Below are 27,396 nucleotides of genomic sequence, written 5' to 3'. Positions count from 1 at the left end.
ATAGCTTGGTAACTTCGTTCGTAACACTCCCGATGTTAGGCGCGGGCCAGAGGGCGTGTAGCGATGAATGAAAAACCCACAAATGATTCACGTCACTTCCCCGCACGCATGATTTCACACCCGCGCAGTCTTTCCCCCTGTCGCCCGCATATCATGAGCGTCATCATCATCATCATATCAGCCGATGGACGTCCACTGCAGAACATAGGCCTTTTGTAGGGACTTCCAAACATCACGATACTGAGCCACCTGCATCCAGCGAATCCCTGCGACTCGCTTGATGACTCGTCAGTCCACCTGGTGGGGTCTACCAACACTGAGCTTTGTAGTGCAGGCCATTCCAGCACCTTGGAACCCCAACGTCCATCGGCTCTTCGAACAATGTGCCCGGCCATTGCCACTTCAGCTTCGCGGCTCGTTGAGCTATGTCGGAGTTTGGTTCTTCTGCGGATCTCCTCATTTCTGATTCGATCACGCAGAGATACTCCGAGCATAGCTCATTCCATCGCCTGCTGTGTGACTCGGAGCCTTCTTATGAGGCCCATAGTTAGCGGCCAAGGACTGGATCATGGGAGTGTTACCAACGAACTTGCCAGGCTATAGAAATGATGTTCATTATTCAGCTAGTACAAATGTTAATTGTGACCAGCCGTACGTCACGCAGCGCCCGCCGATAGTTTGTCACTGTCACGCTAAACGCTTTGTCTGTGCGTTCATTCATTATATATTTACCATTTTGCAGGGAAAATATGCGAAATTACGAGAGATCACTTTAATAAGAGCATCTTCATGAGCAACGAATCTATTAGTACGTATTATCGAAACTAATGAATAATAATTAAAAAATAACACAAACAACAATGCACATATACTATACTTATAATAATTCTGCAGAGAGGTCAATTCTGTACATGGAATATAATTCCAAAATAGCTGATGTCATTTTGGTGATTAGTGATCGATACTGATGCCAAAAATGCAATCAGTATAATTGTCTGTCTGTATGTTCGTTATAGAAACAAAAACTACTCCGGGTTTTAACGAAACTTGCTACAATTATTCTTCATACTCCTGGGCAGGTTAATAAAACGGTTATACTTTTCATCACGCTACGATTAATAGGAGCAGAGCAGTGATCGGAAATGTTGGGAAAACGGGATAAGTTACTCCATTTTTACAGCGATACTACTTTAGCCATTTGGAGAGATGTAATTCACTTGTAATTATTTTAGATCTTTTAATACTTTACAAGTTAATCCTTGACTGCAATCTCACCTAATGGTACCTGATGATACAATCTAAGATGGAAGAGGGATAACTTGTTGGGATTAGGAAGAAAATCTACACCCCTTTCGTTTCTACACGACATCGTATCGGAAAGCTAAATCGCATGGCGGTACATCTTTGCCAGTAGGTAACTAGCCACGGCCGAAGCCTCCCACCAGACCTCGACCAATTAAAACCTCAACAAAGACCTCCGTATTGTAAATTCGCCGCGCATACCACTGCGCCACGGAGGCCGTCAAAATAGTTGAAATTCTGATTTTCACCGTTTATCAGAAGAAAATTGTCAACAAAGTTAATCAAGACTGTAGGTATAACAATATCCGAAGACGCTACCTGCGGGCCGGATATCCGGTTAGAGCTCAAATGATGTATTGAACTCGTGACCGTCTCTTCACCGTTGTTTGTATTTCCGGGCAAGGCTATATTGAACGAGGGCTTGCGAACGTCAGACATACCTCATTTTGTGAAAGCTGATATTTTTTTGAGTTTGTTAGACAATGCTCCTACGGTAAAATATGAAGTTTGGGCCGCGATGGTTTTGAAAGTTATTTTTATTTAAGAGATCCGTAGTCCACAAGGAACCATTATAGTTTCGGCATGTTCATCTGTCCGTCCGTCCGCGGCTAGCGCAGAGACTATTACTACTAGAAAGCTGTAAATTAGCATGAATATGTACATTAAAAATTTAAACAAAGTCGTAAAATAAAATCTTTAAAAATATTTTTTTAGGGTACCTCTCCTACATGTAAATTGGGGATGATTTTTTTTTTGCTCGTTTATTTCATAGTGTGGAGCATCGTTGGATAGGTCTTTGAAAGTTGAGAGGGATCTTCTACCAATATAAATCGATTTAGGGTTCCGTTTGTAAAATATTATGCTTTTAAGAGCTAATTTTTGTTAGATTCAAGTGTTCCCAAACTCTACCAGCTAAACAGTTGTTTATGGATACGTGAAAATATTCACGAAAGTAGGATATATAGTGAAATTACAAGGATAACTATAGCGGCTAATTAGCAATTACTATTTAAAAATTAATAGTCGACCAACTAAAAAAACGTAATTGGAAATTGAAAATTGCATACTGATTCCGTTGTTAATTAAAAAGATAAAATTGTCAGTACGATATCTCAGAGTCTGTTACAACTAGAAAGATGAGATTTGGTAAGGGTACGTATATTACTTCCATCTATAAAGAAGCATTGCTTTTCAGCGATGAACGGCTAATGCTGAGCTGTAAACCCTTTCTGTTTGGTGTCACAGACAGTCATATAATATCTAAGATAGGATGTACTGTTTGGGACACTAAAAATAAAAAGTGAATAAACTTATTTTCTTTCTTTATTTTCTAAGTAGAAAGAAAATTTGAAAAAAAAAATTTGGGATTCCTTCCCTACATGCAAAGTGAGGATGAATTGACTTGTGAGTGTTGGTAATATAACATTGTATGGGAACTGTAATCCACAACAAGGAACTGTCGAAGAAATAGGTAATTGGAATAGGGATATATAAGAACAATTTATATTACAGTAAACACATACCTAATACTGATTAGACCTTTTATGATCACGTCACACTACTTTGTACACTGAATAATTTTAGTGTATTTAATATTTTTTCTCTGTGCTTGGTAACATTAAAAAGAGATTTTCTTTCCTCTTTCTAATTATCGCAAAAGAATAAGACCACGGCCTTCTAAAATAAACACACAAGATTCTCTTTGTGAAAACATTTCTAGAGGCCACTGTAGGAAATGTAGAAAAATTACATCTACTTCTGTGATGTTTGTAGTTTATTACAACATAACAATAATTATAAGAATGACTTTTTCAATATTTTAGACAAGTTAGCCCTTGACTACAATCTCACCTGATAGTAAGTGATGATGCAATCTAGGATAAAAATCCCCTTTCGGTTTCTACAAGACATCGTACCGGAACACTAAATCGTTTGGTGATACTGCTTTGCCAGCCGGGGATTGAACCCAGGGCCTCCGTGTTGTAAATAATAAAGTTTTAGGATTTAAAGACAGTTCTTTCCCGTAGATCTTACAGAAATAGCTATATTTAATACGTCACTGTCTTGTCTTTTAAGTGATCTGAAGGTACCACATACGATGTTATTTCGTCGTCATCAACCCATATTCGGCTCACTGCTGAGCTTGAGTCTCCTCTGAGAATGAGAGGGGTTAGGCCAATAGTCCACCACGCTGGCCCAATGCGGATTGGCAGACTTCACACACGCAGAGAATTAAGATAATTCTCTGGTATACAGGTTTCCTCACGATGTTTTCCTTCACCGATTGAGACACGTGATATTTAATTTCTTAAAATGCACACAACTGAAAAGTTAGGGGTGCATGCCCCGGACCGGATTCGAACCCACACCCTCCGGAATTGGAGGCAGAGGTCATATCCACTAGGCTATCACGGCTCTCGATGTTATTTATCGCTTTTTAATTCATCTCTGTGGTTAATTTTTTTTGTTAAAAAGATTTTATATGTCTTAACTTTTGCCTACAAAGTCGATAAGGTCCGCAAGATAGCTCGCTCACTCGGACTCCGACTGTCCAAGAAAACTTTACGAGCGATATTTTATTTCTTCACGAACTAAACGCTTTATTGGTGATCTAGAAATTCAGCACAAAAGTTTTGAAATCTAACTCATTGTCAGTTGTTTGACCTAGATACCACGTTGAAAATTCTACAAATAATAAAAACTATGTCAATAGGTATTTATTTATTGATACAAGTTGATTCTATTAATATTATAATAGTCCAGTTATTTGGTAGATTTACACGTGTTATACATATATTAATACCTTCCTATAAGAAGCTGCTAAATAGAAATTCTAAGAGAGTACATCCTGGAATCCAGTTCCAAGTTCCAGGAATTTCGAAAATGTTGAAAATTTTCGAAATTCCTGGATCTTTCCATTCATCATTATCAACCCATATTCGGCTCACTGCTGAGCTCGAGTCTCCTCTCAGAATGAGAAGGGTGAGGCCAATAGGCCACCACGCTGGCCCAATGCGGATTGGCAGACTTCACACACGCAGAGAATTAAGAAAATTCCCTGGTATGCAGGTTTCCTTACGAAGTTTTCCTTCACCGTTTGAGACACGTCATATTTAATTTCTTAAAATGGACACAACTGAATAGTTGGAGGTGCATGCCCCGGACCGGATTCGAACCCACACCCTCCGGAATCGGAGGCAGAGGTCATATCCACTGGGCTATCACAGCTCTTAAACTTTCCAATCACTTTTTTGAGTACCAAATGACTATTATGCGAAAGTTTAGATGTTTATTATACTGAATTTCGCAATAACTATTGGACGAATTTTGGTAAGAAAATGTCATCGTCATCACCATCAGTAACAGCCAATAGACGTCCACTGCTGGACATATGTCTCTTGCATGGACTTCTAAACAAAACGGTTCCTTGCAACCCGCTTGATGTCCTCAGTCCACCTCTTAGGGGGTCGACCAACACTGCGCTTTCCGGTGCGGGGTTCCCATTCCAGCACCTTGGAACTCCAACGTCCATCGGCTCTTCGAACTATGTAGCCTGCCCATTGCCACTTTAGCTTCGCGACTCGCTGAGCTATGTCAGTGACTTTGGTTCTTTTGCGGATCTCCTCATTTCTGATTTGATCACGCAGAGAAACTCCAAGCATAGCTCGCTCCATCGCCCGCTGAGTGACTTTGAGCCTTCTCATAAGTTAAATTTTCCCATGATTTCCCATAGCGACCAGGTCTCTGATCCGTAAAAAAATATGTTAGACGTAAAGTATAATGGATAAATAGTTTTATCCTCAACCACTAAAAAATGTCAAATATTAAACAACAAAAGCTAAATTTATTTAAAATAACGAAAACATATTTTTTTATAGTTTAACAAAAAGGCATTGCCTTTGTGTTAGACTGTTGGGTAAATCATAATTAACATTATTTTTAAGTACATACTACTTGAATACTAAATGAAAAGAATAGAGAGAGAGAACTGTCTGAGAATATTAAAAACATTCTAATTATAGTGAAACATTCCACTGGTGGTTACTGTCCCAGGAGCGTACTAATTTGTTTATTTTATTTGCATAACATTGTAAAATAACACTTGTTTTTTTACAACAAAAAACATTGTTTTAAGTAATACTTACATACATACAAGATACACGCTGAAACCATAACCCTTCTTGTAATAAAAATATTTTTAGTGCAAAGCTTATTAATTAAATAAGTGAAATTAATTTAGCGATAATAAAAACTAGAGATAAGGAAGAGATATATTAAAATTGCATCTTTTATCTTTGAAGTTTAGGCTTTTATTACGATCAATTAATGTTTTTGAACTAGTACTAGAGTATACTTCCAAGTTTTAGAAAGAATATTTGTTGCGAAAATATTTTTCCTATCCGTTCGACGTGAAATATCGCAAAAGTTTTGCTTATCCGGGGAAGTTTAGAAATTCGTTTTAATATTATTTATGAATTCTTCTTATTTGACGACATAACTTGCTAGCTGACCCAACAGAAATAATCATTCCACAGACCACTATTTATACATGGCTGAGATTATGAAATATAATTTGGTTCGTCGTCATCAACCCATATTCGGCTCACTGCTGAGCTCGACTCTCCTCTCAGAATGAGAGGGGTTAGGCCAATAGTCCACCACGCTGGCCCAATGCGGATTGGCAGACTTCACACACGCAGAGAATTAAGATAATTCTCTGGTATGCAGGTTTCCTCACGATGTTTTCCTTCACCAATTGAGACACGTGATATTTAATTTCTTAAAATGCACACAACTGAAAAGTTGGAGGTGCATGCCCCGGACCGGATTCGAACCCACACCCTCCGGAATCGGAGGCAGAGGTCATATCCACTGGGCTATCACGGCTAATAATTTGGTTACCAGCCGTGATTTCCCAGCATCAATAAAAAGGTCTTCCCCTGGATCGTTTAAGACCATGCAAATCGGACATACCTTCTTTTTGACGCTGGGAAATGCTAGCTGACATAGATTAACAAATGGATTTATCGGCAGCAAGATGCTTCTACCTAGCTTACCCAAAAGACTTATCCAACCACAGATCGACCCTTTATGTAGACCGTATTATAATCGAAAGCTAGGAGTCAAATCCTTAACCCTACGGTTCGCAACAAAACTGTAACACGAAAGAACTACATAGATTAACTAATGGATTTGCTCTTAGTAAAATAAGTCTTTCTCTCTAGCTGACCCAAAAGAGTCTAGTTCTTACTACAGTACAGTACGCCCGTAGACCGTATTTTATAACTAAAAAATATAGGTCGAATTCTCAATACTATGGTTCGCAGCTGAAGAGTAAGGCCAAAGTGCTACATACTACCTAACTAATGCATTTAAAGGCAGCAAAACAAGGCTTCTAACTTTCTGACTAGCTTATTCAACAGACATATCCTACCACAGATCGATCCCTTTATGTAGATCGCATTGTATATTGAAAGCTAGAAGTCGAATTCATAAACTTAAAGCTAAACAGCTAGACGAACTATTAGATTTGCTGTAAGCAAACAAGTTTTTGTGTCTAGCTGACATAAAAGATTAGCGTTTGATGTAGACCGTATTCTTAATCGAAAACTAGGATTTGCTGATGATTTGTACCTAAATAGCTAGAACTTACACGCATAAGTTTATCAATGATTAAATAATGGATTAGCTGTAAGCAAAAGAAGTCTTTTCGCCTAGCTGACACGTCAGACTTTGTCCTTTCAAAGACCGCCTTATTCTATATCCGCGTATTTTATATCGAAAGCCAAAAATCGAATCTCCATCTTATAATTATATATAAACAGTTAAAGCAGAGAGCCAGAATAAACTTAGTAATTTATCGTAAGCTAAACAAGGCCTTCTGTCGTAGGCTGACACAGGATTAGTGCTCTTAACAAATCTCTGTTATGCCACAAGGCATTTGTTTGAGTGAAATATGTGTCGGGATTAAGTTTAGTCGACAGAAAAAATCTGCTACCATTTATTTTGTAAGGCCTTGGTCTATATCGAAATAATAATAATAAATATATAAAAGGATTGCTTTTGGATAAATATTACGGAAGACCTCGACGTCATCCCTGGTTTGATTTATGTATTTTACTTAAAAGTTATTTGTGGTTGCTTTGATTTGGAATTAAATGCAACGAGCATGTGCCACGACACGGAGAGAAATAAGATTAGTAAGTTAGCGAGATAATGAGATAGCATACAACATACACAAATTATAACGTAGCTCCTTGGTAATATTATGCCTCGTGGAAAAGCAGTTTTCCTGTCTTTATGGTCAATGGTTAGTGAACTTATGTGGTTTCAGATCACAAGGTTCGAGTCCTGAGTCGAGCTATGAAATATTGTATTTCTTTCTTCCAAGAAATTGTCAGTAAATAGCCGTCGCCCCGTTCATTATCATTTGTCATCTGTAAAAATTATCCTTCAATAGGCCGTAAGCAGCTTTATTACAATTAGTTTTCCCAACATTTCCCTTCACTGCTCCGCTTCTATTGATCGTAGTGTGATGAGAATTGACCTCTCTACAGATTTATTATAAGTAGGTATAAAAGATTTGCGGGCGATGGAACGAACTAAGCTCAAAGTATCTCTGCGTGATTGAATCAGGAATGAGGAGATCCGCAGAAGAACCAAAGTCACCGACATAGCTCAACGAGTCGCCTGAAGATCGTGTTTGGAAGTCTCTACAAAAGGCCTATGTCCTGCAATGGACGTTAGTCAACTGATATGATGATGATGACGACCTAGACTTTTATATACCAACCCTTACTACGAATATAAAAATCATGATCAACATTAAAATGTGGGTCAGACATCGCTTTTACTAGCAAAGCGAATGCTTTCACCGATTTGAAATTTGCTAAAAATGTAGGTCACAGGCCCCACGACTAGCGTAGTAGTCGTTAGGCACAAGAGTCGCATAACGAACGCTATATAGACGCAAGGCTGAACTTATATAGAACAACGCCTATATATTGTATAGAACTGCACCTATTCACTGCATATATTACTAATGATTTTTTACTACACCTACTAGTAGCTTAAGAATATAAAAGGCGTAACAAGGAAATCGTCGGTCTAGATGTGATACCTCGTAACTAACAATTACGTAAGTGACGACCACGTACCACGTACCTAAGTGCATTTTCTCAGAGAAAACGGAATTTACTCTTATAATAATAAAATTTCATATTTCTTAAATCTAAATCACTAAAAAATGTAAACATTTTTATTACAGTTAGCTTTAAAGCTTTAAAAGAAGTTTTTTTTGTCTCTCTTGTAAAGTTTGCACGTACGAGCTATCACATCTAGACTGATAACTAATATAGAACAACGCCTATATATTGTATAGAACTGCCTTTATTTACTGTATTTACATTGCTAAAGATGTTTTTCACTACACCTAGCTACAGAAAAAAACAGATGGAAGAAGGATATGGTCCAGTCCAGTTAAGTGGAAAACCAATAATTTCGACGGGAAAAATCGCTAGGAACATAGTTGACTCTCGTAACAATTTAATGTGTCATCATGAAATAGGCCTTAGTCCAGAGGTCATGTCCACTGGCCTATCATATCTCTCGATATGTACCAAATCTATACTATAAAGTTAAAAGTAAAAAGCGGTAAAGTTTGTAATTTTCTGAACTTACAGGGGGTAATCTCTGGATCTACAGAACCGTTTATGCGATTATCATGTTTCATGGTTATAATTGTGTTCGTCGATAAAAGTTCTCCGTAAAAATACCTTTTTGTGTAGTTGAATGGTGTGAAAAACAATCAACAACTTCTAGTTTAGTAATCTAATCTAAGCCCGTTTTTTTTACAAAATGACAGACAATTTTGTTTGTGAATTTGGGTGAGTATAGTACATAAGTAAATACTTAAACTCTGAGTTTTGATGTAATTTTTATTTCCTTAATACTTTTTTTAGAATCGCACCATAAGACAAAGAGCCCACAGTACCTAATGATGCAAAGGCTACATCTATTTATATTTTATACCTCCCATCACTTCCACCCGTACCGGCCTTTTGTTCTATTTAGCACAGACTACTAATGTTTAGATACCTACTTAAGTAAATTCGTACGTAAAAAGAATATAAGCTAGCTGTGCGGCGCGGTTTCACTCGCTTAAAATTACAGCGTTTACAGGCTTTAGCTTTCTTCAATTAATGGGCTATTAAACACTAAAAGAATTCGAATTTCGAACTAGTAGTTCCGAAGATTAGCGCCTACAGAACAAACAAACAAACTTTTTAGCTTTATAACATTAAATTGTACAAACTAATTAGTGAAAACATTGTCAATACAAGTTTAAAAATGACTTCGTTCGCGTGAATTTCTGTTTTTGACAAATCCCGCAGAAACTTGGTTTTTTTCGGGATAAAAAGTAGCGTAGGTATTATTACATATTCTCTGTCTATTCTCTATCTATGCTTATGTTAAGTATTAATATGTAGTATATAATTGTATATTAATATTATAATATCAACTATATTAGCACCCATAACACAAGCTACTCTGTATGCTTACTTTGGGGCTAGATAGTCATGTGTATTGTTTAAGTATATTTCATTTAATTTATTTATTTTTATTTATTTCTTTTTTTATGTTATGTTTCAAGGTCCGATTTATTACAGTACTATGGTATCTACTGACATTCATTCATCGATTTGATTTATCTAAATCGGTTTAGCAGTTTAGCGGCGAAAAGGCATTTATACCTAATACTAGCTGACGCCGCGCGGTTTTACCCGCTTGGTCTCCGTTCCCGTAGGAATATAGAGATAATACATAGTCTATAGCCTTCCTCGATAAATGGGCTAGCTAACACTGAAAGAACTTTTTAAATCGAACCAGTGGTTACTGAGATTAGCGCGTTCAAGCAAGCAAACAAACAAACTCAGCTTTATAATATTAGTGCAGATTTATACAGTTTAGTACCTACCAGTAAGTTTTAAAATAATGAAAACACCTGCGCTTATTTTTCTTGAGTTCTCTCAGATTTTTTACTCTGTGATCGTTTGCAAACGTTTTTCCTTTATTTGTCGGCGATTTGCTAAATTGCTAAAACAAATGACTTTGTTGATTCCGGCCCAATAATAAAACGGATTCCGATTGTTTTGACTATCAAGTGAGTTTTATTTGAATTTGCCCATTGAAGCTAAAGGCGAACATTTATCTTTTTTTTATTCTGAAAAGATCTGGGTCTACTGAACCGATTTTGAAAAATCTTTTACAAATAGAATGGGTTTTTAAGGACGGCCTCCGAGGCGCGGTGGTGTGCGCGATGGATTTACAACACGGAGGTCCTGCGTTCGATCCCCAGCTCGGATTGAGGTTTCCTTAATTGATCCGGGTCTGGCTGATGGAGAGGTTTCGACCGTGGTAGTTCCCTACCGACAAAAACGTACCAAGCGATTTAGCATTCAGGTACGATGTCGTGTAGAAACCGAAAGGGGTGTGGATTTTCATGCTCCTCCTAACAAGTTAGCCCACTTCCACCTTAGACTGCATCATCACTTACCACCAGTGTGCCTAGTGAGAGTTTTGAATATTTTCATACTGTTACTATCGCGTTGACGTAAACGCGAATTTATATGGAATTGAAACAGTTGTGCAGTAGAGCCACTAGATGGCGCTGTTTCAATTCCTTAGAAATTCGCGTTTACGTTAACAGTATCAAACTGACCCTCAGATGACAATGAGTCAAGGGCTAACTTGTAAAGAATAAAAAAAAAGTTGAAATTGGCGGTGTTAGTACACCCCTGTGCCTTGGAGAGTACGTAGAGCCGTTGGTCCTGCGCTTGATCTATTACCGCTCGTGTCGGTCTGCCGTCCCATAGGACTATGAGATTGAAGTGAGAGTGCACCTGTGCTTGCACTATAATATCTCATGCGTACGTGGTTAATCTCAACATGTGATTTGGCCTTCGAATTTCATCAAGTCAGATGGACGTCCACTGCAGGACATAGGTCTTTTGTAGGGACTCCCAAACATCACGATACTGAGCCGCCTGCATCCAGCGAATCCCTGCGACTCGCTTAATGTCCTCAGTTCACCTGGTGGGGGATCGACCAACACTGCGCCTTCTAGTGCGGCGTCGCCATTACAGCACCTTGTGACCCCAACGGTTCTTCGAACTATGTGCCCCGCACATTGCCACTTCAGCTTCGCGACACGAAGCTATGTCTGTGACTTTAATTCTTCTGCGGTTCTCCTCATTTCCGATTCGATCACGCAGAGATACTCCTAGCATAGCTCGTTCCATCGCCCGCTGTGTGACTCTAGAGTTTACCTTGGAATTTGGAATTTAAATACCAAAACTAGTAACATAACTATGGTCCACGGCTAAGTACATCTACCTACACGGTAAACTTAAATCTGTTTGCTAAACATATTTAGAATCGTTTGAAGTTTGAATCTCCGGACGCCATAACTTAGAGACGCGTCTTATGCAAATCCTGGAGGGACAGCTCGTCGCACTAATGAAAACCTCTAATGGCGGTCGTGACCTATTTCTCAGTTTGCTTGAAGTATTACATAGGTATACCTCAGTCAAAGAGGTAAGTTGGTATACCTACACTGAAATACAGTCAATACATATCATAATGTGAACGTTCTACTAGTAAACTACTAGTAGGCCGTTTAAGAACTCCCGAGGCGCAGTGGTATGCGCGGTGGATTTACAAGACGGAGGTCCTGGGTTCGATCCCCGGCTGGGCAGATTTAGATTTTGTTAATTGGTTCAGGTCTGGCTGGCTGGCTTCCACCCTACCGACAAAGACGTACCGCCAAGCGATTTAGCATTCCGGTACGATGTCGTGTAGAAACCGAAGGGAGTGTGGATTTTCATTCTCCTCCTAACAAGTTAGCCCGCTTCCATCTTAGACTGCATCACTTACCATCAAGTGAAATTGTAGTCAAGGGCTAACTTGTAAAGAACAAAAAAAAACTTAATAATCATCAGCCTATAATACCTACTTAGGCCACACTCGCAGTCCACTGTTTACCAACAAACCAATTAAAAATGAAAGTAGGAAACGCATAACATTATTGTTTCGCTCACAGAAATCAGAACAGAGAATGATACAGAATGAGTCTTCACAAGTCGCGCGAAACCCATAGCAATAAAAGAAACATCACGCGTCTCGTAGACATCCGCCTATACAAACTTTTTTATAGTTTGTATTTCAAGATTTAACACTAACAACATTTACGTAGATTAATATCTTCGTCATCAACCCATATTCGGCTCACTGCTGAGCTCTCTCAGAATGAGAGGAGACTCGAGCTAGGCCAGGCCCACCACACAGGCCCAATGCGGATTGGCAGACTTCACACACGCAGAGAATTAAGATAATTCTCTGGTATGCAGGTTTCCTCACGATGTTTTCCTTCACCGATTGAGACACGTGATATTTAATTTCTTAAAATGCACACAACTGAAAAGTTGGAGGTGCATGCCCCGGACCGGATTCGAACCCACACCCTCCGGAATCGGAGGTAGAGGTAATATACACTGGGCTACCACGGCTCTTAATTAATTAATATCTTAATAGACTGAGATTACCAATCATTTGGTAATTTAACTGGAAAGTTTTCCGGGACTTTTGAAAATTGTTAATTTTAATAGATTTTGCCAATTTGAAAAAATGGCGTCTAAAAACAGTTTTCTGACAATATCTCCTTTCCGACTCGTTTTACGAATAAAATATATCTATATTAATACTATAAAGCTGAAGAGTTTGTTTGTTTGTTTGTTTGATTGAACGCGCTAATCTCAGGAACTACTGGTCCGATTTGAAAAATTCTTTCAGTGTTAGATAGCACATTTATCGAGGTAGGCTATATATATTTTATCCCTGTATTCCCACGGGAACGGGAACCACGCGGGTCCAAACAAACAAACTCTTCAGCTTTATAATATTAGTATAGATTAAACTAGAGAAAATTTCTTACAATTCATGTAATAACTTTCTTTTTTGTCAAATCAAGTTTTAGTCTACGGGCGCCGCTAAGTATATTGTATTTGACTTAACCGTACTGGACCTTTCTCATTAATTGACTCGTCTTTGTCCATGAAACCTGTGTAAGAGTCAAATGCTTCATATACATTTTTTGGGGTCCTTCCTGGGTGGCGTATAGTTATTGGTATTTTTGTGCATTACATAGGGATTAAAGTGCTAACTTAATCTACAGAACCCTACACTGGGCGTGGTCCAAAAAGCAGCTAGCCGATTTTTTTTTTATTAAAGAATGAGTTTAATTTAAGAATTAACCAAATAGCAATATTTTTTAAGACATTGTTACTAGGTACTTAGATATTACTACCTAATTTCTTTTTTTAATTGAACTTCAGTTGTGACACATTTTTGTTAAACAAAATAAAATATTAATTATTAAGTTTTTAACTTATATGATATAAGTAAAGTCAAGAGCAAAAACTATACTACAGTACTATATAGAACTATTAGGATAACGTTTGGCAGCATAGTAAATATCCCAACAGTTCTATAGAACTACGGGATGGGGTACTACTGGGATGCACCCAAACAATTTTGTCTCTGGAAGTTTTGTTCGATACTGACAAAGAATTCTCGATCTTATTTTATTATAATAAGGTTCACATTTTGAAGCAACTAATGGAGAATGTTCACTATTTTTTAATGTTAGCTTTCTGTATTCTCCGTTGAAAATGAAAAATACTCGTGGAAGATTTATTTTAATACGTAATTTAGTATAAATCCACCGCGCATACCACTGCGCCACGGAGGCGGTCAAAATATCCAACGCTTTGTTTCAAACAGACAATAATTGCGGGATTATAAAAGAAATAAAACAACAGAGTCATTAATCCGAAAACAATAGTTTTATTTAAGAACTTTTTCACTTTCTCATAAAATATACACATTGTTTTTGTCATTAAACTAAACTGTAAGTAAATACTAATTTTAAATACCAATCACGATTGTCGGATTATGTGGGTGGCTATTGCGATCCGTCTAAATTAAACGTGCTGTCTCCTTCTCATGTACAAAATCCGTAACTTAATTCTATTTAGAATCAAAAAAAAAGAAAATAATAATAATTGAAAGCATGATTTTTGTACATTTCAAAATAACCAAAAAAAAAAAATAAAGAGAAAAACACATGTCCTCTCGTTTCTTTCGAAATAATTAAAGTGTGATGATAGGTCTACAGTCCTTTGTCAATACTTAAAAAATAACAGTTTGTATGCATAATGTGCACTCTCTCGGGCGAGCGGGGTCAAATGCGAACAAATGCTGAACACACCAGAGGGGCGATGGATCCAACTTGCACATTGTAACTTTTCATCATACTTGTCAGTCCCCTTTATGGTCTGTCCCATAGAAATCATAATAAAATGGCAATAGAAGTGACACATAGTCCTCTAAAAATTCAAGAACATACCCGTAACAGATTGTATCGCTTACACTCAATAACATAATATGGAGTGTGCCATTTAAAATGCCATAGCCAAGGCATCCATTGGCGAAAATTTGTTAATACAAATGAATAGGTGCTTGCCTTTTCTGTTGCCTTTTTATTAACATTTCTATGGTCAGTCTATATGTGAACTTAGTGGTAGAAACACATTAAACACCCCCCACTCGACGCCATACAAATCAACGACTCTTAAAACACATTTATTAGTCCATTGTTTCCCAAAACTATCTTACATATTGAAACACCACCATTATAGACCTCCACATATTACACATCGCCCGTCAGCTAGGGCCAACCAGCCTAGGTCAGCTCTCGACCTTGACCGTAAGTAGTTCATTGCCTATCTGACCAATTCTTTGAAGGCTGTCGATTTGCGGTGTAGCGCTGTATTTCGATCACCCCACTTTTATCAGCTGATGGGCCCTTGGTCCATTCGCGTAGGCGCCGGATGTTTGCCCATAGAATAGGATTTATTTATCATGCAAAAGCCAGAACTCAAACTAGTGCACCCTCTCTAAAATCAAACAAAGTATGTATTATGGATGTTTAAAAAAATCACAATACTTGAAGACACAGCACAATTTTAATTAATTTGATGTTGTTTTTTTAAACACCCAGGGGCACCTATCACAAAGAGTTAATTATTAATACACAAATTTGAATATTTTGTGTGTGGGGTGTTACCCATGTTTCTACCATACGCCATAACTCTACCATAATGTAAAAAAAACACACGACATAGAAAGAGGCGGGTACCGACCACGCCTCATACTAGGCGAACCATTGATTTGTGTCGCGTAAATCTTCAATTGTCACATTACAATCTATACCAAAATAATATGTACATCTCATTGTAATCACTTTTATTGCAAAACTTTCCATTCACAAAAATTTTATTTATTTCACAAAACCAAAATTAATAAAACATTTCTGAATATTATGGAAATAACTAGTAAATCAATATAAAGTCTTGCATCAAATGTTATACAAAATATTCACAGCAGAGAGTGGTAGAAACACATTCACAGAATCACATTATATATGACAAATCTAACTAATTATATTTTTAATAAATCACAGCTCTTACATTCTACAGCAATTTGTTTCATTGGCTATTGTATTGGACAGTATAGTACCTATATTTCTAGACAACACCCATGTAATTCCAAAATTGCTCAATACTCAATAGGCTAGTTGACACTTTTTTTAAATGTTCTTAAATTGCTCATTATGATTTTTCTTAAAAAAATATAATTTTATAGTTTTTGAGACGTGATTACATAAAAATTTCAATTTCTAATAATTTTTTGACAATATAAGCCAAATTGCTGTCCACCATGATGGTTTATATTTCCAAACAGAGTGTTTGACAAAAATATTTGTTAACATTAGTACATCAAGTAATTGTGAGGTCACAAAATGGAAATCAGCGTTTTTGACGTTTGTAAAATAAAAAAAAAAACACGTTTTTTAAATTTAATATTTATAAGAAATCCTTAACTTTTATTAATATCGATATATTTCGGACCCTTATTCCATGTACTATAACGAAATTAATAGTGTTTTGTTTATACAAAATTTTATATGTGTCAACTACCCTATTGTGTGTCAGTTAATGTGTGTGTGTCTAGGCCTGTGTTGCATAGAATGTGTTTCTACCACAACATGTGAAAAACCATAATTACGGAGATCCATTTCCTTGGATAGATTTAATAACAAATTCCACTTACTACATATTTTTCCGTACACTTAAACAAACAAATAAAAAATGAAAAAAAATAAAATATATATATATATAATTCTTACAGTTTAAGTAGATTTAACACAATAATATTATTTCAATTCCATCATACGTTGTATGTTCGACACATCGCCCCGTCACACACATACATCGGCCCGCGACATTTGCACGCAATTACATAACAGTATATAATATATAGCTGTCCCAACTTACCAAATACAAATACAGAATCAACTATTCGCTCATAAACGACGTTTGCACCAACACGCATCACTTACACATCAAAATATATTCTTAAAAGTCCGAAAGCGGAGTCCGTTGGACGATATATTTTGCGAAATATTCAAAAACACCCCCAAACACAGTCTTTTCACATTCAATACATGCACTATAAAGCTACATTTATTATTTTGTACGCTCCCCCATCTGTCACTTTTCTATACTTTTTTTAAACTGTCTTTTACACTTATATAGGCGTAATTAAATATAGCTTTAGGGGTACGAGGTCTGTCACACTCTACGAGACAAACCGCTGACAAGTGCAATCTCTCTGTGAATATGTCTCCCTTGTCTCAGCAGTCTGTCTCCACAGGATCGCGAGAACATACCAACGTCTGCATGTCACCAGTGGCGTGCACAAGGTTTTTAACTAGGGTATGCACTATAATTAAAAATTGCAAAAATTCCTTGTCCGAGCAAGTATTCTGTGGTCCAACATAGGTTTGTATTGAATCCTTAGGGTAGACAGTGCACTTTTGCATGTATGAATTGCACGCCACCGCATGTCACCCAGTTCCGTCTTGTCAGCTCCCGACGAAGACTGCCCACTGATCAGTTTCGGGAACTAAACTAACAGGCATGCGTATGCAAACGTCCGTCCACTTGATATCACTCGTTGGCTTACGACGTAGGTACTTATGACATAGTTGCGATGGAATCAATAAAACTATTGTTTGTATGTTTGTTTGTTTGTGTTGCTCGGCGCGTACGGTACTGCAACGTAGCGTGGCGCCTAGTGGACGTCGGAGCTCTCCTGCTTCATCTGGTGGTTGGCCGGGTCCGAAGTGTTGATTGGCTGAAATGCAACACAAATAATGGTCAAAATGGCTTTGGAAGTACCATCATTGTTTAATACAAATAGCGAGATAATAGCGAGATTAATACATTACAAATTGTATTTCAAAATATCTTTTACTTTAGTTTAAACATTCTTAGACCCGAGTTCACCGACTTTCATTTAAACAGCGTTTACAGAACCGGCCCGTCAAGTATTAAACGTAGTTTGAACAAGGAGCGTTTTTTTCCTGTTCACCAGACACTTTATGACTCTGGTTTGTAAACCGAGCGAGCGAGAACGGCGAATGAACGATATATGAATAATTTATTTATTATATATAACAGCATTGCCAAACTTGCGAGGAATGTCGGGGATTTATAGGGGAGTTGAGATATGTTCTTTCCCATATTTGGGAAGTTCCCGCTTCAATTTGTAGGGAAAGAAACGTATTGGCAACACCGATTTATTATTTACCATGTGAATTTGACAAATATTTGTCTTTTTGTTATATTTATTCGTATGGAAATCGAAGCTGGCAGCATTCAGTGGCATAAAACCTCAAAGCTAGAAAGGGATTGATTTATGGGAGACAATGAATTATTTCCGAAATAAAAAATATCCTCTTTTATAATTTAACGGGTCATTTGCATTTTGGTTGTTACAAAATTTGCGAAAGTTACAAAAATATAGCGTGTAAATATATCTGTCAAACACGTCTTATCCGAAGAATAACCAGGGTATGCAAGATAACCACCCGTTTTACGTCCTTAACCGGCATATGGGCTGTGATGACCACGAAATTTGGACGTAACGGCGTTTAACTTATTTAAACAGCTGATTATGTTTAAACGGATGTCAGTGAACTCGAACCTTATTCCTTTAAACATTACGTTTTCTGTACGTAGAATGCATAACTCGACACTTGGTGACTGCCGCGAAATGTGATGAATTATTATAATCAGACGGCAAATTAGAATTTAACAGTCTTCAAATCATACATTCAATTAAGCATTTTTTTACTGTGGCACAAAAAAGTTGATGCCAATACTAATCCTCATAGTCACTAATTGGTCAATGTTCTTTTTAGTACATTTTTCATTTCTGTATCATTCTGAAGAGTGGGCCCAACTGCGGACTACTTCTTTGTAAATTCGCCACTGCCAGTCAACTACTTATGGGTTGATATTGTGTGTGGTGCTAGTGATGTGGTGATGTGGTGGTGATGTGGTGGTGGTGATGTGGTGGTGGTGATGTGGTGCTGGTGATGTGGTGGTGTGGTAGTGAGTGGCACTGGTGACGTGGTGGTGAGGTGCAGCGGTGACGTAGCGCAAGGGAGCACTCACGAGGGTGATGGGCGGCTGCTGGGGCGGCGGCTGCGGCGCGGGCTGCGGCGGCAGCGCCGGCGCCTCGTGCACCGCCGTCGTGGAGTGCGCGGCCTGCGCGCCGCCGCCGCCGTAGTACCCGCCGTTCATGCCTGCGCGGAAACTCAGCATTACTACATGTTCATTATGATCAGCCTAATTGCAATGCCTTACTGCAGGTTCAGATCTTATAAGAGGGATATTTCAAGACACTATTCCAATACTAGTTGGCAGGATATATTTGTTAAGTAAAACCTCTTTAGGGAACCTGCTGAACACTTAATCAGGCGAGGTTTTTAAGATATGTGCTGCCTTCTACAGGCTTAATGAAACATTGTTTGTTAAATTACAGATGGCGTTCGAGAGAACTGTTATGCCTGAGGCTTTGTTTTTTATTTTTACAAAGTTAAGTTTAAAGTAAATTTACATTAAAGAAAACCAGTCTGCTTTAAAACCACAGTAATGCAGACTGGTTTTCTTTATTTTATTGAATGCTAAGATGTGACTTGATTTTGATCACAGTCATCACACAGTCACAACACAAGTATATAATACTAGCGGACGCCCGCGACTTCGTCCGCGTAAATTTCGATGTCAACTTTACTACTACCCCTAGCCTACCCTACCACTACCCCAACCCTACCCAACCCCTACATCTACCCTACCCCTACCCTACCCTACCCTACCCCTAACCCCATCCTACCCCTATACCCATCCTACCCCTACCCTCCCCGTACCCTATCCCTTTCCTACCCCTATCTCACCCGTACCCCTATCTCACGCCTATCCTACCCCTACCCTACCACTTCCCTATCCTACCCGTACCTCTACCCTACCACTACCCTAACTCTACCCCTACCCTACCACTACCCTAAACCCGGCCCTAAACCTACCCTACCCCTACGCTTCTCTATCTTACTCCTACCCTAAGCAAAATCGGTTCAGTCCTTCGAGAGTGGTGGTTCACTCTCATTTCTCTTGATCCACAGTGGTGGACCAAGAGAAATAGAGACCGATTTGGAAAAATGTTTTACCAATAGAAAGCTACGTTATTTGCGAGTGTCATAGGCTATGTTTGATCCCCATATTCACACGGGAACGGGAACTACGTAAATGAAAGCGCCGGGCGTCATATAGCGGAATTTCTGCGTCTTTTAGAAATTTTGTATTATCTTCGAAACTATTTAACTAATTAACATACTATAAAGGGCAAATCTTATCTCCATAATATCCTTGTGATTATTAAATAATTTATTTTAATAAGGATTAAAGTTTAGTTGTATAAATAATGACGTAAACCTAAGTATATAAAATTAATAATGTTTAAAACACAAAAGGTACTATATCTGCTAATATATAGAAGATAGATATATGGTGTCGCGGACTTTTTTGTAGAACTATTAAAGATACATAAAGTCTCCATACATTAATTTCAATTTTACACAATAGTTAAGGCAGCGCATGCGAATAAGTCTGTTTAAGAGGATTTTCAGTCCGACCTGTATGACAAAAACTGTGATAACTCGGCTAATATATATGATACCAATATAAAATATAGCCTATAGCACTCCCCGATAATGTAGCATTCTACTGGTGAAAGAATTTTTAAAATCGGACCAGTAGTTCCGAAGATTACCCCATTTAAAAAATGTGACAAACTTACAAACTTACAAACTTTACCTCTTTATAATATTAGTATAGATTTGAATCTTTAACAATCACTATTAGATGCTAATACTCTAGGACAAGGACTGCTGCCTGGTTTTTTTTTTCGTGTTGAGTGAGTGCCGATGGCTCCATGTGGGACCACTAGGGCGTTACCGGGGGGTTTGGAAGAGCGCAGAAGCATCGCCTGATGAGACCCCAAGGCTGAAATAAAGACAGGACGGAACGACTCTCTAAGGATATCACACATCGCAGGATATTGTCCTGTCATATTATTTAATATGACAATATTATTTGATAGCATTATATGATATTATGAGCATAACGTGTTGTGTGGCATAATGCTGTAATAAAGATTTTTTCTTTCTTTCTTTCTTCTTTCTTTCTAAGGGCGTCTCCTATGAGACTCAGATGCTGCCTGGCAGTCCTTGTTACATGTTACTTGTCTTAGTAGTGCGCAGTGAGGAGGAGACGATACCTTCGCTGACGTGATAGCCCAGTGGATATGACCTCTGCCTCCGATTCCGGAGGGTGTGGGTTCGAATCCGGTCCGGGGCATGCACCTCCAACTTTTCAGTTGTGTGCATTTTAAGAAATTAAATATCACGTGTCTCATCGGTGAAGGAAAACATCGTGAGGAAACCTGCATACCAGAGAATTTCTTAATTCTCTTCGTGTGTGAAGTCTACCAATCCGCATTGGGCCAGCGTGGTGGAGAGGAGACTCGAGCTCAGCAGTGAGCCGTATATGGGTTGATAACGATACCTTCGCTGTAGGTGCTGGGCGGCGGCTGCGGCGCGGGGATGGGCGGCGCGGGCGGCGCCAGCACGGGCGGCACGCCGGGCAGGAAGTAGTCCTTGTTGACGCAGTTGCGCAGGCAGTCGGGGATGCGGCCGACGATGGCGCGCCGGATCTCCGACGCGGCCATCTCGCGCAGCTCCTGCGCCGACGCGTCGGAGTAGAAGGCGGCGTGCGGCGTGCACAGCACGTTCGGCGCCTCCTTCAGGGGGCCCTGCTGCGGCACACGATACGACACAGTTAACACACCGCGACACCGTACATCTTTTTTTTTTATATATAAGGAATAAGCTCGCGCTTGACCACAATCTCACTTGATGGTAAGTTTAGATGTGGCCTAAGGTGATACGCGCTTGCCTAGAAGATGCCTATTCACTCTCATCTTAAAGATGCCCAAGTTGTAAGAATTAGGGAATACCGACTTCGGGAGAGATTTCCATATTAAACGAGCACTACAGTAATCTCAAAGTTGGTAGAAGTTGGAAAAGAGCTGTTTCAGTTTTTATGGGGGACCTGAGGATTATAGCCTGAGGCCGTGATAGCCCAGTGGATATGTCCACTGCCGTTTTCCTTTGAGTCAGCACCTCCAACTTTTCAGTTATGTGCATTTTATGAAAATAAATATCACGTGTCTCTAATAGTGAAGGAAAAACATCGTGTGAGTGCGTGTGCGAGTGTGTGTGTGTGTGTGAGTGTGTGTGAGAATTTGTGCATAAGTTAGTTATTAAGTTTGTTGAGTTTGGAATGTGTTTTTCGTTGAGGTGTCTATGGTGTAGTGATAATTTTTTTTATTATTATATTTTTGAGATAGACATACCAAAAGCGCGTTTTGGACATAATTGGAGTTTGATTTAGGAGCAACTAGTAAGCTAGACCTAAATGACGAAGCGTTTAATGTGAGAGCTGATAGTAAGCTAGGACAGTCGCTACGCCCAGTCAAGATAGCATGCAACAGAAGAATGTCACTCTGATTTCTTCTTTGTTCCAGGGTGCCTATTTTATAGTGCACACAAGCTCCCGTCAATAATAACCAGTAAAAAATTTAATACAAATGAAAAAATATCTATGTAAATATGTTTAATTTTAAATTATATAAATATATTAAAAAATATTACAATTACGAGATTATTTTCACAAATAAAAAGTGAGAGAGAAAAGAGGAGCCTATTGTTCAATTATTAGTGATGATGATGAAGAGGTGAAGGTGGTGAGGGAGTTTAGGGTCCCCATCACAATATACTCGCCTGGAAGACGTTGAAGGGCTCGTTCTCGTGCACGTCGAGCGCGGCGGCGCGGATGCGGCCCTGCTTGAGCGCCGCCGCGAGCCCCTCGTCGTCCACCAGCCCGCCGCGCGCCGTGTTTACCAGGAACGCGCCTGTGGGGCAGCACCACGCGTTATAGCGTCAGGAAGGAAAACCCCGACTTATTTTTATAATATACTAGATTTGCAAAGAAACACACTTTGAACACTCTTTCTGAAAATTAATTTTCGTCTTTGCCTGTTTTCCATATGGTGACATTTTGATATGGTTGTCATTTTGGCACAGATAGCGATGTGAGCATACCAACGTTTTTTTTTAAGCAAATGCAACAAAAACAGCTAGTATTACTCATAAAGTAAATTAATATTTTTGTGTTTCTGTTATTAAAATGAAAGAATTAAATGCTTATTTATTATTATTATATCACAAGGTTAATTATATTCATAAAATGTTGAGCACTTGACATAGAAACTCTTTGCTAAGATTTCAAAAAGTACCGTTCGTTTTAGACGGATGATAAAGGTTTTATATTACTTTACGGCACATGTGCATTTTACATTACATTACGGCACATGTGCGTAATGTAATGCGTAATGATACATTAGGATATTGAAATTGGTGAAACTAGAGATGCTTTACAATCAAAGTGTTTTTTTTGTTTGTGCTGTACAGTGTACACGTTACAGTATCTCAGTCAAGTTAGCGTAGTATCGTAATATAAAGAAATCCTCCTCCTCCTTATCAGCCGATAGACGTCCACTGCTGGACATAGGCCTCTTGCATGGACCTCCAAGCACAACTATCTCGAGCCGCCAGCATCCAGCGGCTCCCATAAAAAATAACGATAATGTATTTACCTGGGCGCATCTGTTTGATAGTGAACTCGTTGATAAGGTGATGATTGTGTTCATTTAGGCTGCAGTGCAATGACACACAGTCACTCTGGAATAGGAGGTCCTGGAAAACACAACAAAATGGCATATGAATTTACAGATGTTTCTCAATTCGACTCTTCAAATTCTCAGACGCATAGAGTTTAAATTCGATACTCAGCGGGTAAGCAATCCCCTGAGGGCGCTCCCACAACATCTATGAATTCTACTGTTAGTGAAGCAGGGGGCGTTTAGTATTGTGCGGAATACTAGGTTCTGGTATCTGTGGAGTATTTTTATATTGGAATGACTGGCCCCACAGCTCTGAACCATAAGTCTAGATTGGTTTTAGAACGCTCTTTTACAAGAGGAGTTTGTTATTAAGCGACATTAAGATAGATAGTCCAGTTAGGTGGATCCAATTTCGAGAAAGAGGTGAACCGCCGAATCCTGCTCGGCTGGGCAGCAGTCGGGAGACTCCGCGACTTCTCTGCGTTCAAAATTCCTCAGTGCTTGATGACGAAACTCTTTGAACAGTGCGTATTGCCAGTGATGACCTACGGATCCGAGACTTGGTTGCTAAATATAGGACTTAATAGAAGTCACTCAGCGGGCGATAGTGCGAGTTATGCTCGGATTTTCTCAGATGAAAGTCACTGACATAGCTCAGCGAGTGCAGGCCACATAGTTCAAAGAGCCGATGGACGTTAGGGTCCCAAGGTGCTGGAATGACGACCCCTCACTGGGTAAACCGAGGACATCAACTCGAGACCATTGTCTTTTCGAAGTCCATGTCAAGCGTGCTCGGCTGAAAATGATGATCAAGATTTTTTTTTTCTCTTTCCTTTGTCTATCGGAGATCAGTCTCTGGACCATAGTCCGATTAAATGATCTGCACATCCACTGATGTAGCATCCAGGAGTGAGTATTTATTTTTTAGTATTTATACTATGTTGGCCATGATGATGAAAATAGATGGAAGATATAGTGTTATTACCTGCAACGTGTAGACCCTGGTGAGGCCCAGGGACTTCTCGATGCCGTCGGGAAGGTAGGGGTCGTAGAAGATGACGTTGAAGCCGAACGCCTTGGCCCGCAGCGCCACCGCCGAGCCGATGCGGCCGAGCCCCACGATGCCGAGCGTGTCGCCGCGGATCCGCGCGCAGCCCGTCGCCGCCTCGCGGACCTGCTCCGGACCTGGAAACCCATCACTGCACTTCAAATTTTTTTTTAATTGTCAATCTATGGCAATGCTGAGTATGAGTGTGCTCTCAAAATTAGAGGGGTTATGCTAATAATCCGTCATGCTAGGCGTCGGTCTGATAATGAGGAATCTATTAAGCCTTACTCAATCTTAGGTTCTGCACCTGATTGGACTTTATTAATGGATACATATGAGGAACATTATAAAATCCCAGTGGATGTCTAGACCAGACATTTTCCTTTTGTCCAAACAAACTAAGCAAATAGTACTTGTAGAGCTTACTGTACCGACTACCATTCTGAAGGACCACAGTATAAAAGTAAATAAATATTGTGACCTAACAAATGAACTATCTAAAAATGTAGTTAGTCTGTACGCCGTAGAAGTAGGTGCGAGAGGATTACCAGCAAAATGTCTCTATAACTTGCTTAAAGACCATGGCCTCTAGAAGTGCAGCTAGTTCTATATTAGAACGAGTATCCAAATATGCTTTAATATGATCTTACCAATTTAGGCTAGGCAGGGAGAACAACACGAGCAGAGAACGGGGAGTGTTGATCGATCGTCAAGGAATTCCTTAACCCTACATCCTGTATTCACAAGTTCAGGACTCTGCACGGAGCTTTTCTCTCTACCATGCGATGGACCCGGCACACGCACGGTGATTCCATGGAATGCTAAGATATTCGTCTCTCTAGTTTAAGTAGGCGTAACGTACCTGTGAATTTTTTTCCTTCTCTCACCATGTTGGCGAGCCAGTATGTCCGTCGATATAAATTCAATATGAGACACATTGTCGTGTCCGCTACTTCCTCCACGCCGTAGCCCGGCACATTACATACAGCTATGCCTGAAAACAAACCAATACACAACATTAAGTTATTTAATATTTGTAGACCCAATTTCATATGAAATTACTAGGTGCCCTTAACTCCATTCGTCGTTACGATTCTCCGATAAGCTCTGCTCTTTATAATTTATTACTGCACCAAAATACATCTAAGTCGGTTCAATCGTGATAATGTATTGTATATAATGTAATGTAATGTAATAAATCACAATTATATTAAAAATATGGATTAGTAGACCGATATCTAAGAACCGGGTGTCGGTAGAACCAATAAATATAATAGGGTTAATGAAGTCTCTTAATTTGAACCTCTGGTGCTGAGGCGATTTTCAGCCGATTTCAAGATTCAAGGAGAAGATTCTCAAGTCGATTGGTATTTTCCTGTAAGGCCTAGCACCACCCTTCAGTCTTTATTTTTATTCTTTACAAGCCCTTGACTACAATCTTACCTGATGGTAAGTAATGATACAATCTAAGATGAAAGCGAGCTAACTTGTTAGGAGGAGGATGAAAATCCACACCGCTTTTGGTTTCTACACGACATCGTACCGTAACGCTAAATCGCTTGGCGGTACGTCTTTGTCGGAAGAGTGGTAACGAGCCACGGCCGAAAGCCTCCCACCACCCAGAACTGAACCAATTAGGAAAATCTCAATCGGCCCAGCCGGGGTTAGAACCAAGGACCTCCGTCTCGTAAATCCACCGCGTATACCACTGCGCCACGGAGGCCGTAAAAAAAAAGTCATGAGAACAATAACGACAAGTGTGTTACCTAATTCGCCGGCAGCCTTGACGTCGATGTTGTCGACGCCGGAGCCGATGCGCACGATGATCCGCAGCGCCTTGAACTTCTCCAGGTCCTCCTTGGTGAGGATGATGGTGTGCCACATGAGCGCGCCCACCGCCTCGTTGAGCACCTTCTCGTGTATCTCGGACGTGGACTGCGCGTCGCAGAACGCGACCGTCGCCACGTCCTTCAGTATCGGCATCTCCACGGTGCAGTCCCGCCCGTCCAGTAACGCCACCAGGGGCCTGCAATTCAAACAAAAAACATCGATTAAGCCCAAGGTATTAAATCAGAGTCTTGATAACTATAGGCTAACTATGAGCCTCTTAAGAAGAGTTTTAGCCGTGATTTATAATTTTAATAAGAACTAGCGGACGCCCGCGACTTCGTCCGCGTGAAACCCTACTACTACCCTACCCTACACCCACTCTACAGCTACGCTACCATACAGGGGATGATTTTTTTTATTCTTTACAAGTTAGCCCTTGATTACAGTCTCGGTAAGTGATGATGCAATCTAAGATAGCAGCGGGCTAACCTGTTAAGAGGAGGATGAAAATCCACACCCCTTTCGGTTTCTACACGACATCGTACCGGAACGCTAAATCTCTTGGCGGTACGTCTTTATCGGTAGGGTGGTAACTAGCCATGGCCGTAGCCTCCCACCAGCCATAAGTAGGTACTCGACCCTACCCCTACCATACTCCTAGTCTAACCCTACCCTATCACGCGACGGAAGCTTAAAAAATGGAGCCTCTTAAGAAGGCAAGACACGCATGGAGCAAGTTATGTTCAGAGTGCGTAATTGAATCAAAGCGGACGGAGCGAAGGCATCAAGCGGATTGCAGGTAGCCGCTGGATACAGACGGCTCAAAACAGTCTAGTTTGAAAGTACTTAAGAGAGGCAACTGGACATAGCAGTGGACTCCATCGGCTAATAATGATGTTAATATCGAAGCCTCAATGTTATAAACAATTTCGTCCGCGTGAGAGTCC

At 39.6% G+C, this 27,396-nt stretch overlaps 2 protein-coding genes across 7 annotated transcripts in view; one reads left to right on the top strand and one right to left on the bottom strand.

Annotated features, from left to right (window-relative positions):
• Positions 1–27,396, top strand: part of LOC128199462 (uncharacterized) — a 480,879-nt gene that overhangs the window by 40,596 nt on the left and 412,887 nt on the right. The gene's annotated exons all lie outside the window — the stretch shown is intronic.
• Positions 14,183–27,396, bottom strand: part of LOC112051313 (C-terminal-binding protein) — a 157,608-nt gene continuing 144,394 nt past the window's right edge. For 5 of the 6 annotated variants that reach the window (XM_052889089.1, XM_024089906.2, XM_024089910.2 and 2 more), the window contains 8 exons: positions 26,386–26,645; positions 25,482–25,613; positions 24,557–24,756; positions 23,545–23,644; positions 22,670–22,800; positions 21,393–21,642; positions 18,945–19,075; positions 14,183–17,619 (listed from right to left, as the gene is read on the bottom strand). In XM_052889089.1, coding sequence (XP_052745049.1) covers positions 17,557–17,619; positions 18,945–19,075; positions 21,393–21,642; positions 22,670–22,800; positions 23,545–23,644; positions 24,557–24,756; positions 25,482–25,613; positions 26,386–26,645 — 1,267 coding nt within the window. In that variant the 3' untranslated portion in view covers positions 14,183–17,556. The remainder of the gene's footprint in view (positions 17,620–18,944; positions 19,076–21,392; positions 21,643–22,669; positions 22,801–23,544; positions 23,645–24,556; positions 24,757–25,481; positions 25,614–26,385; positions 26,646–27,396) is intronic. The other variant, XM_024089911.2, reaches the window with a different exon arrangement.

The sequence above is a fragment of the Bicyclus anynana genome, chromosome 24 (assembly GCF_947172395.1).
Source record: "Bicyclus anynana chromosome 24, ilBicAnyn1.1, whole genome shotgun sequence".
NCBI classification, from domain to species: domain Eukaryota; kingdom Metazoa; phylum Arthropoda; class Insecta; order Lepidoptera; family Nymphalidae; genus Bicyclus; species Bicyclus anynana.
This window is presented reverse-complemented; position numbering and strand designations above follow the sequence as displayed.